The 12,615-nt window shown below is 34.2% G+C and overlaps 1 protein-coding gene across 3 annotated transcripts; it reads right to left on the bottom strand.

The window, feature by feature from the left end:
- Positions 1-2,875: 2,875 nt before the first annotated feature.
- Positions 2,876-9,142, bottom strand: LOC105161300 (pyruvate kinase 1, cytosolic). 3 transcript variants are annotated; one of them, XM_088879963.1, is made up of 17 exons: positions 8,783-9,142; positions 8,547-8,633; positions 8,383-8,479; positions 7,889-7,986; positions 7,629-7,784; positions 7,128-7,205; positions 6,743-6,874; positions 6,482-6,562; positions 6,319-6,390; positions 6,121-6,210; positions 5,626-5,770; positions 5,421-5,509; positions 4,760-4,855; positions 4,581-4,648; positions 4,322-4,421; positions 4,020-4,079; positions 2,876-3,210 (listed from the first exon to the last, which is right to left on the bottom strand). In XM_088879963.1, exons 2-17 carry the CDS (start codon positions 8,547-8,549, stop codon positions 3,058-3,060), a joined length of 1,518 nt encoding a protein of 505 aa, XP_088736089.1. In that variant the 5' UTR covers positions 8,550-8,633; positions 8,783-9,142; the 3' UTR covers positions 2,876-3,057. The 3 variants fall into 3 exon arrangements, with proteins under 3 accessions (XP_088736089.1, XP_088736090.1, XP_011077241.1); XM_088879964.1 differs by lacking the exon at positions 8,547-8,633 and having other exon boundaries at positions 8,989-9,142; XM_011078939.3 differs by lacking the exon at positions 8,547-8,633.
- Between the last annotated feature and the right edge of the window lie 3,473 nt (positions 9,143-12,615).

A 12,615-nucleotide genomic window follows, 5' to 3' on the forward strand; every position in this document is an offset into this window, starting at 1 on the left:
AATTAAGACTTTCATGTAATGATATTTAAAAATAACTATTTTTAATTTTAATTTATATAATTTTTTAATTAATTTAAAATAAATTAAAAAATATAAAAAATGGGAAGGTGGATGCCGCCGTCACCAAAATTGTGGCTGTCTGCGGTGTCTGCCTTCGCCCAAAGGGCCGCACCCAAATCTGCTGTTTTGGGTAATGGTAGAACAACAGATGTCATTATCCAATTGGGGACGACAGGTGGGGATGGGGGCTAGGGAGGTGGCGGGGGATTCAGCGGTGCAGGAGGGTGGCGACGGGTTGGAAGAGAGGGCAGTGGAGGGTAGGGGTTGTGAGGGGAGTTAATTTTTTTTAATTTATTTTTTTAAATATTTTTTTTGTAATATATATTTAAAATTAGTAAAATATGAATTCTTGATTTTTTTTAAATTTATGATCCAACTGTTAAGATTAATTGATTAAATCTCACGACTTTTATATAATCATACAGATCCAACAGTTATTAAAATAAAAACTAATATATATTAAAAAAAAGGAGCGATTGAGCTACATTTACGAAAATAAATACTAGGTTTTTAGCCTATTTTTAAAATAGATGGGGCCTTATAGCCAACTTTTTAAAACACGGGAAGTTTTATGCACTTTAGCCTTAATTTTTCAACAAATATACTATCAAATAATTAATTTAATAGTTCCTAGTTCATCTAAATAACAGGCAGATTTTAATTATTAACACAATATCTGTGAAGAACGTTTTGACAACCTTTCTTAATTTGCCAATTTATTAATAAATTTTACCATTTTATTTGAGCAGATTATTAGCTGAAGATAATAAGATACATTCAAGTGTATTTTTTATAAATTAAATTTTATTTATAAGGATATACCATATGTTATAATTTAATCAGTTAATTATGGGTAACTCGACAAATTGACAGAGAAATCAATTAATCTAACTTATTTATAATCTTCATACTTATATAAATTTAAATTCGTACATGACAAGATCCATTTTCGGACCCGCCTCTAATAGGGCGAGTTTGGGTCCAGAAAATATTAGTCGGGCGGATAACGGGTCCTAAAAATTAGAACCCGCCCCATTTCGAGTCCATAGAGACCCGCTTCGATATAATATATGTATATATATAATGGATATAGATTTTACTTTGTAGGCATTGATGTGTTCTCGTTGTTGGTTGTGGAATAAGGTAAATAGTAAGAAAATTTAATTATATTTTTTTTACTTTATTTTGATAGAATAAATATTAATAATATATTATATTTTTTGCTTATGTATTGTTAGGTACTTATTCAACAGTTGAAGAATTGAAGAATTGTCTAACAATTTTTGACGAGAAAGAAGATGAACGATGATGTGGTATTTATTTTGATTTGAGAATTTATTTTTGAATTTAATATTTTTCGAATAAATTTATTTATAACTGATATGTTGAATATTTTTTATATTTTTACAATAAATAAAAAATTAAAATATAATCGGGTACACTGGATTAGACTCGCCCCGACGGGTTTTGCACCGGGCCGGGGCGAGGCGAGGTGGGGTGTAAAAAAGACAGAGGTGGGGTGGATCCTGGGTCCGTCCCGAAATTGGTGTGACGAGTCCACTCAAATCCGCTCCGTTGCCACCCCTATAAATAAGGTTTCACAACAAAATGCAATTTCATTCCAAATAATTTTTATAATGCTTCAATTTAGTCCTTTAGATATTTGAATTATACCCTATCATTTATTTTCTAGCCAATATTAGATTTTCTAATTCTTAGAAATTAAAATCAAATCTCATATATTAAAATAAAAAAATAAAAGTAGTATTTAATATAATAGATAAGGAAAGTCAGATTATGTGAGTGTGTGGCTTTTTTTTTTTTTTTTATTTTTAGCCAATTGGAAGTGGAGGGGTGGCTGCCACTTCTCGTCAATTTAAGTGGATTAGTGGCAGCTTATCTCTCTACTTTTTCTTTATTCTTTTAGATAGTTTTTGTAAATTTTACAATTTAGTCCCCTAACTTTTAAATATATATAATTTAATTCTAAGTTTTTGTAAGATTTCTATTTAATCCCTAATAATTTTGATACTTTTGAATTATTCACCACAATATATTTTCTAGTTAATTTGTGACTTTCTAACTCTAAAAAAATTAACCATGTATTACATAATTTTGGACACCCTTTGGTACATGAATATCAAGATATCATATCTAGTCCATAATTATCCTTGGGAATAATATTATTATAAGGTCAATTTAGGTAAATTAAAAATTGAAAGAAATTTTTAGGGTCATTCATATATATATATATATATATATATATGTATGGATAGATATAAATAGATATGGATATAGATATACAATTATACATGTAATACATATATAATATTTATATATTATCGTCGTTGCCACCTCTATCGGCAACTACTAATATCGTCGTTAGATTCTGAGCGACCTCGCCATTGCCTAGTGCAAGCAAAAGAGGGCAACAGTGATTGTGAGAGTAACGTCAATAAATATAATTTTATAACGGCTCACGCCTTTTTAATGATCTTTTAAAATACATTTAATTAACTAATAATTTAAACTAGTCAATAACATATAATTTATTAAATATGTTTAAATATAAAAACAAGAGGCAAAGTGAATATTTGCACACTTAAAGTAGCTAAAAGAAAAAAAACGATGTCATTTCGTATAATACGCACATGTCAAACACTTTTCGTTAGTTTCTAACAAATAATACTTAATTTTTAGTATATTTTAAAAAATATACAAGGCCTTTTACCTATAAAATGAATATAGAAGAATTTCATACAATTTCACCAAATCATACGAGGTGTTACGCGATTTACCTAAAGTTAGCTTACCCTAAGAGAAAAAGTCTCAAATATATTGATCTCGAACTTGGACATGAGGGGTTATTTACATTTTACTCACTCTAGTACGTCATTATTTTTGCCAGTACGATGTAAAATGACATGTCTCAACACATAATCACGACTCATATATATGTTCTGCCCGTCCGTACTATGTTTATCCTATGAATATGGTCTAATTTTCAAGCTCAATGATCTTCACCACAGATGCATCCCCGACTTTCTGGCAAACAACGACACGATCGTGTGGTTTAACAATGCCGGAGGCCTGGCCGTGATCCAAAGCAACCTTTAAAATGGACTCGTTTGTTGCGTTTGTTGTTTCAACCTGCAAGATTGAGCACATCTTGTATCAAATTCTTTCACATAATTCGGATAATATACACACCGAGACAACCAGTACATATCCCTTGCGTATGATAGATTCCTCACAGGGAGTGTTTGCAACTGCAACTTTTTCTATGATTTATGTTCATAACAAAAGTAGAAGTTATTGCAAATGCATCCTGAATATCGAACGGTTAGGATAATTTTGTAAATGTGAAAATCGAATAAGACAAGACTTGTGTTATGTAGCTTGGTAAAATCTTTGGGCTTTAAATATGATTAAGATAATACAAGTACCAAATTATCATTTTCGTAGACGCAAAGAAGCTAAAATGCAACAAGGTTGCATCATATTAAGAGACAACTATGGTGACACGTACACCTGGTGAAGTTTGAGCATATTCTAAAAAGTATTAAGAATTATGTCGCCACTTGTAGTTATATTTTTACGTAACACATACCGCCTTAAAGACCAGACGACCAAAAGAAATCTATAATGTAAAAAGATGTCGCGCAATTTTTCAAAATTGAGAGATTCTTTTGTAATATGCTCAAACATCATCAAGGTCCGAGTAATTATATACAACGGGGAGGTTAAATCCCGTTAGGCAATAATGAACATTATAATGACCGCAGAGCAAACGCAAATATGGTAAGCTAAGAAAGGACCATAATCAAAGTCGAGAACTTTAGAGCTCTCGAGTTCTAAGTTCTGACAAAAATGATGAAAATCTGAATTCTTTCAAAAAGTATTTGAACAACTATGCAAAGGCTGCGCCAACCAGACAACATACAGATTATAAAACTTACCGGATGTCGAGCATCTGCAAGCATGGGGAAAAGCCCTCTGACGATCAAAGATTGCCTTGCCTGCCAACAAGAAGTAATTTTCACAATGAATATCCCCAAAACAAGTACTATCAACCACATACTAAGTAGCTGTTGCTAGGACAAATGACGACAATGTTAAAGTTTTGGTCCTTCACCCCAAAGGGTGCAGAAGGAATTTGAAAATGATACGAGCCTATCAAATAAACACAAGCTTTTCAATCAATAGATAACAAAATCCATGTAATAGCATATTAATGTAACCTCGACACTCGAAAGTATACCTCAAAAGCTCCAGTAAAGGTCCAGTGCAGTTGATCCGTCTTCAGACGTGGAATGACAACAGAGAATACAGGCATTGTTGGCCTGTACTTAGCTATAAGCCTGCATTATTATGATTGACCTTGTTATTTTACTTTTTAAGATAGTCAACTACAAACACACCTACATAAACATATATATACACACACACCCACATAAACATACACACACACACACACACACATATATATATAGAGAGAGAGAGGGGGTAGGGAGATTGACATGGCCGTTCGTCCCGATGAAGTGAAACAAATAATGACTGATGCCTTGACCTTGATGGCGGCACGTACCTACATTAACAAAATGTATGAACTAAAATCGACTAAAGTGCCATGCAGAGACAGAATGTTGAGACATAGTGATCTGAAAGGAAAGAGGTGTAAGATTTTAGAGTAACATACAGCAGAGGAAGCAATTGATTCAATGTGAGACATTGGTTGGCCAACACACTTAACCGCCTTTCTGAAGTACAAATCCTGATTGTAAACCTTTTCTGCCTGCACAAGGTATGTCAGTTAACTATTCCGCATGATGGTAGCGAGTAAAATTAAAATTTTTCATCTCAAGCCAGTTCTATGAGGATGCGTTTGGCATGGTGGATTTGAATTAGGCTGAAGATTTGAAATGAATGGATTTGAAATTCATTTGATCAAAATCCCTGTTTGAAATCTTTTATTTGGGTCCATTAGGAATTTGTGCAAGGATTTTAAGTTTATTTGGCTGATGACTTTAGAGCATTTCAAAAGATTTAAATGACTAGGTTATTGGGTGGGTTTCAAGTCCATCACAAATAGAGTTAAAATTAATGGATTCAAGAAAAAGGATTTAAAAAATTCTACTGATTCATTTTATGAGCCAAACAAGTTAGATGGATTTCAAATCCATCAATCCAAATAACGGGGAATCCAATCAAAAATTTGTGTGGACAGTCTCACACATTGCAAATTGATCGGCCCATCTCAAATTTCTCGATATTTTTCCTTTGGGTACTTCTTTCCATTGACTATAAATGTACAGAAACCACGTCGCAACAAGCAAGAGGAATAAAAGAAGTTAAGTTACCTCGGCGCAAATTCGACCAACAATAGATATAGCGTCAACAGGGTAAAGTCCCCTTAGTGTTTCCGCACCTAAAAGGATTGCATCACTGCCTGAAAAACGAACACGAACGATATAATATAAGTTTTTGAGTCCCAAAACTCAAATTGCTTTCATAATTGACCTTTGGGGACGAATTAGACAAACAAGGATGAGAACCGGAAGATACCATCGAGTACAATATTGGCAACGTCAGTTGCCTCCGCACGAGTTGGTCTTAAGTTGTCTGTCATGCTGTCGACAACGCGAGTGACCACTGCAGGCTTGCCTGCCATATTGCACTTGTGAACAGCTTGTTTTTGAAATAAAAACACCTGAGCACAGTAGAAAAAGTATGTTAGACAATACGAGTGAGCAATCCACCAAACCGAAAGTCCGCGAAAATAAATGCTAAGATCAACCATAGGTAAAAGAAAGGAAAGAGAACGAATGGTAAAATATTGCTTCTAAATGGCGAAAATGACTATTTTCCAAGTCTTTTTTGGTTCTTATAATTTCCCTGTATAATAGTCAGCCCTATATAAAAAAGTGATTTCATGTAGATCCATAGCAAGTTAAAGGTAAAAGAATCCTTTAAGCTATTGAGAGAATGCAGCGTTGCTTAAGCCAAGACTTGTCTGTCTAAAGGAACAGTCAAATCATACATCCAGCCTCTGTAACGTACCTTCTCCGGTGGGAGATCGATTCCAAGATTTCCACGAGCAAGGATGATGCCATCAGCTTCTTGGAGAATCTCATCAAAATGAATCATCCCCTGTAATAAAAGATAATGAAAATAATTACGAGAAATATTTCACTTAAAGATTAACAACCAGCTTCAACTTTCGAGTTTGCCTTGAAAGAAGTGGAAGAGATTGCCGACCTCTACATTTTCAATTTTTGCAAAAATCTGAGTCTGACTGAGGCCATCTAGTTTAGAAAGAAATTCACGAGCCTGAAGGAAAACATGAGAACAAGTTCATCTTGATAGCTTGACAGAACTTTAGTATCAACAAGATGAAAACATGACTTAGCGAACTACTTACATTTCTGATGTCTTCCGCGTGCCGTGTGTATGAAATGGAAATGAAGTCTATGCTGTTGCGAGCACCCCAAGTCCTTATAACCTGTTATTTGCATGACATTACCGAAAACCAAAATGAACTGCACATTTCAATAGGAAGAGTTGAGCAAGATTCAGAATATATCTTCTTAAAAGTGGTGGTGATCATGCATTGTTGTAAGCATGAAAGAACCGAACTTGAATGATTTAGATGATACCCTCTCAGTGTGTCAAATTCGCATACCTCCTTATCTTTATCAGTCAAAGTAGGAAGTTCAATGTGGATCTGAGAGACATGCAGAGTATACAATGATCCAGCCAATGTGGCAGAATTCTTGATTATGCAATGCACATCCTCTCCTTTGACCTCCTTTACCTGTATAGTTGGGACCCATTATGTTCGGATTAGATGTTTGTATACACTAATTAATAATTCTTTAGACAATCACATGTTGTTTTTATCTTTTCCAAATGTTTTGTTCAAGATTAATAACGAGAATGAGCTCGAATCATTGGCCTCACAAATGGAAAAGAACGGCAAATTCTATTGGTGGGCCAGTCAGATGTAACATTCTCGAAAGTTAATCTGAAACAACCAAATGGCAATGTCAAGGTTCATGTCACCATACCTCCAGCCATACTGAAGTTGTTTCATTTCCTGTGAACAGATACTGGCCAATGAAAATAGTGTCTCCTGTCTTTACTGCCTGCAAAGTCAGAAAAGTATGTCCAGATTTAACAGAAGTTCATATCTATGAAATGGTGGATCCGAAAGTTGCAGCTTTAGGCAAAAAGTAGAAAGAGCAAATTATGGCACATAATAGTTCAAGAGCGAGAAAATTACAGACCTGTGCATCTCTTCAGACGCTCAATGCAGAAACACTGCTGAAAAATATGAACAGACAGCATAGAAAACCTAAACTTCCCATACTAGAATTTGAGTATTGGAAAGACAAACAAGAAACGTTTTACCATGCATGAGTTAAAAAAATTTGCACAAAAGTATCACAAACAGCCAGATTCACCTAGTCTAAAACTTTTATAAGCTCTCAGAGCACCAATAAAGCCTGCTGTCAGTAAAATTGAAATGCTAAAAAATTTTCACAAGATCTCCCATCGAATATTGTTACCTTGGATAACCCCCTAAAATTAATGGGAAGTAAATTAGACGTAGCTTCCTTGTCCTGATCAGGTGTTAAAACGATCAATGCATCTTCCTTAAGGGAAATAGGGTGCTCAGTTTTGTTTACAACTTGCAGTTCTGGGCCTCCTGTGTCAAGCATAACCTGATGAACACAAGAAATAGGATAAACAAAGGTTAACTTGTTTTCATTTTTGTGCATGAAAATTACATTTCCTACGCAAGTCACTGCAAAGATTTTAGGCTTACCGCACAGAGCTTCTTAGTACTCCTGATAGCCGCTTTCAGATTCTCCAATGTCTCTTGGTGATATTCAGCGTCGCCCCATGAAAAATCAAACCGTGCAACTGTCCGTAAGTATAGAAGATAACGTATCAACTTAATCATCCATTACATCAAATTTACAATTCGAAATTTAGAATTTTAAGTAAGCCATAGAACAACAGGATAACTACTAATCTTAACACTCCCTTTTCTCTTTCTTAGATGGTATTTGAACTCGTAAATGAGATAAATGTGGTTTATTTCAATCCATAAAAAATCACCGCCAAGTGATCTTTTGTGAATTCAATCTTGCAAGCAACAGGGAAAGGAAGAAAAAGGATCAGATACAATAACTTGTACACTATGATCACTTTTAATTCAGTAAAATTATCAAATAGCCCTAGAAAATAGCATACAAGTATACTCATTAGCAATCTAACTGATGATAAAGAAGCTGACAGTGATTCAATGAAAATCACCAGACATTCCAGCCCGAAGGCATCCAGAAATAGCCTCCACTGACCGCGATTTTGGGCCAAGAGTCCCGACTATCTTTGTCATTGCTGGAAAGAAATTCTGCAGGGAGAAATTCCAATTACAGCAATTCAAAAGAATCAAGAACACAGATAGTACTCAACCCCACCATTTCAGCATTAACACAACATCACACACTTCGATTTAGGTCCCAACACTAACAAACTGTCCAAGCAACTAGGAAAAGCAGTACAACCTGAGATCATTGTCACTAAACGAGTTTAGAAAGAAAAAATTTGATAAATTACCCTATAATAGAACAAGGGCCATATCGTTTGTGGAAGAAAGTTCTTTCAAAGATTATTATTATTATTATTATTATTTAAAAAGACAAGAAATGCATACAGGTTTAGAGGGCTCAAGAATGGAAGACATCCTTATGGGCTCCTCGAGATGCAAGTGATTCGACACCATTTTAGCTTATCAAGAAAAGCGCACAAACACACAGTTGAGTGTGTGATTGAGTCTTTGGTAGGAGGAGATCAAAGTATAACAAAATTCTTGGAAATCTAACAAGGTGGTAGCGTTGGAGAGGAACAGGAGAGATTTACATTATTTACATATATATATTAGAAAAAAAGAATCTGTTGGAGTTGATGGAAATTTCTTCAGATGTGATTGTGTCCTGCAATATTTTCAGTGCCACTGACTCAATACTCTGTAATCTGCCACGCATAGACGGTGGTAAGGGTCCAAAACCAAGGACGTACGAGGTAGAGGGGGAAGTCCGCGTCATGCGTGGCGGGTTTGGAGATACGGATCGTATGATGCATATGGGTGGACCAAAGTCCGGATCATGCGTTGCGGGTTTGGAGATTCGGATCGTATGATGCTCATGCGTGGACCTTACATTTGTACGCTTGTGCTCTTCTTGGATGGTCAACACTTGGACAAATTCAATACATTCGGCACGACACTATGGTTTTAATTTTAATTTTTTTAAGATAAATTATCGTTACATATCTTAAAATTTGACATAATTAATTATTTATAAAATTATAAATATCTATATTATTTTAATGTCCATTGACTAACGAGCTCATTCATTATCCTTTTCCATTCAAATTTTTGCGATAAACTAACTAAATATTTTTTTGGATTATAGATTTTAATTTTTTATATGTTCAAAATTTTTTTAAAAATATTTTTATGATCTAAATGCCCTATAAATTATTTGCTTTACACTCTAAGAATTGTTTTTTATTTTTTAAATATTTCAAAATATCAGTAAGAGCAAAATAGTAATTTATATCCTACTGTTAGAGGCTACGTAATTATTTTTCATGTGAAGAAATATGTGTAATTCCCAAATAAAGAAAGGGTATTTACGATTATTAATTATACAAAATCTCCTAGGGGATAATTGTAATTTATTTTTTTTTATTTTTAGAAGATAGAGAGATAAAAATAATGATAATTTTTTATTTTTGTTTTTTGGAGAAAGAAAGAAAAACAAAGATAAGTAAAAATTTAGTATTAATTAGAGGCATTACTATGACTTTAATTTCAAAATAATTCTTTCTATTTTTCGGAGTTTCAAATATGTTTGATTTTGTATTTTGCATTAGTATGACAATACTCTCTATAATTAAATTTAATTATACAAACACCTCTATCATTTGCAAGCACTACAAAAAAATTAATTATTCAACTATAAATCACTACGCCTTAAGAACCGTTGTAAATCAATACTATCTATTATAGCTAGATAAAATTGACGCAAAAAGTTAAGTTTTGGACAACAGTTACTTTTAATATGGTTTCACCTATGACCAAAGCTATGAAAAAAAAAATGGATTAAAGTCACTTTTCGTCTCTTAACTTCAGGTCATTCTCGTTTTAGTCCCCTAAGTTACTAGAGTTCCATTTTAGTCTCGTAAAATTGAAAAAATCTCAATTTTGGTACAAATTTGGTCGGAAAGTTGAGTCATTCCGTCCCCTAACTTCAGGCCATTCTCGTTTTAGTCCCCTAACTTCAGGCCATGTCTTCACCACATCTTCTTTTTCAGCCAATCACAATGCAAGCCCAAATTTAAAAAGTCACATGCCTGGCATGTGACTTTTTCCGGCGAGTGACTCAATTTTCCAACCAAATTTGTACCAAAATTGAGATTTTTTCAGTTTTACGGGACCAAAATGAAACCCTAGTAACTTAGGGGACTAAAACGAGAATGACCTGAAGTTAGGGAACAAAAATTGCCTTTAAGCCAAAAAAATTTTAGCCCTCACTTGTAAAAATAATGATTAATAACCTAACTACGTTAATTAAAATCCGCCGAATTTAATCATAGTAATTTTCTTTTTGTTTGAGGGAACGATGAATTATATTAATAAGTAAACGGAATGAGTACAAAAAGTCCAAAACATGAAACCCACCCACTTCTTTCAACATTCACACCAGCCCTATACCTTTTCTCAAGAGCAGAATGCTTAAGCCTAACAGCAACTACAGCCGCCACATATTCCTCTTGATACCGCAGAATTCGTCTGACCAGATAGCTGCATTGCTGTTGTATCCTTTCCCTCAATAACAACCTGGTTTCGATGCTGCCACAAACCGCAACATAATGCTAGAAAATTGTTTGTTTTAATTGATTTAAGTTTGACCAAATCCAGGCCTTAAGGCTGGCTGTTTGAGAGGAATGATAGCGACCATACGTGCCTAGGGAAAGAAGATTATTACAGTACATGTATGATTGTTTCGTCCTCAGCACCACACAACACACAGGTTCCTCCTAACCTGAGACTCCTATCCGTCTAGCCAAATTGAACTGCGTTGGTATATATGGTTTCTTGGCAAGCCCTCCATATGAACATTCGCACTTTTGGAGGAGTCTGACTATGCCACACAAGCTCCCGTTTGTCACGTCGTATCCTTTGATCACTGCCTTCACTCCGGCCAAAAGTTGAGGCTATGGTACTGGAGCGCTTCGCCAGCTCTAAGTAATAGGCCGATTTAAACGAAAACTGGCCATCCTTACCGTCGTGCCATACGGTAATTGGCCGATTTAAACATGGTAATTGGCCATAATGAAAAGTCATATTTTTTTTAATGAAGATTATAAGTACACCTCTTGAGATATCCCCTCCATAGATACATTCTGTCTCATGAGAAATTCATACCTAACCCAATAAGATAAATTCTATACTTTTACCAAATATCACATAGATATTAGGGATTTTAAATACTTCATTAAAATTTGGTATTTAATACTCTACCGCAGCATTTATGACAAATGGAACGGAGAAAAATGTAGTTCTAATTATTACAAAATTTAAAATATAAATTCAGTGAAAATCTAATATCTGTGTAGCAATACAAGAAAAATATGTATTTTGCTACGACAAAGAACCCATAACAAAGTTGGTTTTTACTATGAATTTTACCTTGTAGCAATAATTCCAACGAAAGCGACATAGTTTTAATTTTTTACTGTGATATTATTTTATTACAAAAGAATCATATTTTATAATATAAGAAAGTTCATTGAAACGACGCTGTTTTGCAGCTTTATAACAAATATTTGTGAGTGTAGCAAAAGAATTTGGCTTCAACATGAAACTTTTTTCCTCCCCTTCAAATTTTTAATTGTTGAATGTATATATATATATATATATATATATATATATATCTTTCTCCCTTTCTCCCTACCTACACCTACCCTCCACCACCGAGACTAATACCGTTGTCATCGTGGTCGTGTTGTTCCTTCTTTTTCATGTCGAACAAATGGTTCTGATATATTATTTTGAAGAAAAAGTTGGCATGGAATAAGCCGTGGCCACAACTTATCACATCACCATTTCTATCTAGCGCACATCCACGTCTTAACACTCTTATTGCACTAATTTTCTTACAACTTCCACCACTTCCTAACATACAAATCATAAAAACAAAAAAAAGAAATTGAAAATACAAGAAACTTAAGTTAGAATTTCTTCATCCTTTCCAATTTTGTTTTTCCCTTCTCTACATTGTCATCTTCCTCACCAAGCCAGAGATTATAACCCTTCCTCTTGAGCACATTGGAGGATCTTCCCATTGAAAGAACCTACACCCAACACTCTTCGCCCGCCCCCCTTTTACATGTAAAATTTGTGGCAGAAGAGAGTAGAAAATATAACTCTTCATCGAAAATTCCAAATTAAAATACTATAATTTCTTTAAGATAAAAAAA

The sequence above is a fragment of the Sesamum indicum genome, linkage group LG4, assembly GCF_026168435.1.
Source record: "Sesamum indicum cultivar Baizhima isolate 11 linkage group LG4, ASM2616843v1, whole genome shotgun sequence".
NCBI classification, from domain to species: domain Eukaryota; kingdom Viridiplantae; phylum Streptophyta; class Magnoliopsida; order Lamiales; family Pedaliaceae; genus Sesamum; species Sesamum indicum.

Coding starts and splice junctions, on each gene's coding strand:
- LOC105161300 (XM_011078939.3), bottom strand. CDS start 8,851: ATGGTGTCGAATCACTTGCATCTCGAGGAGCCCATAAGGATGTCTTCC. Junction 5,771..6,120: donor TCGATCTCCCACCGGAGAAG/GTACGTTACAGA, acceptor TACTGTGCTCAG/GTGTTTTTATTTCAAAAACA. Junction 4,080..4,321: donor CCTTTACTGGAGCTTTTGAG/GTATACTTTCGA, acceptor TCTTGTTGGCAG/GCAAGGCAATCTTTGATCGT.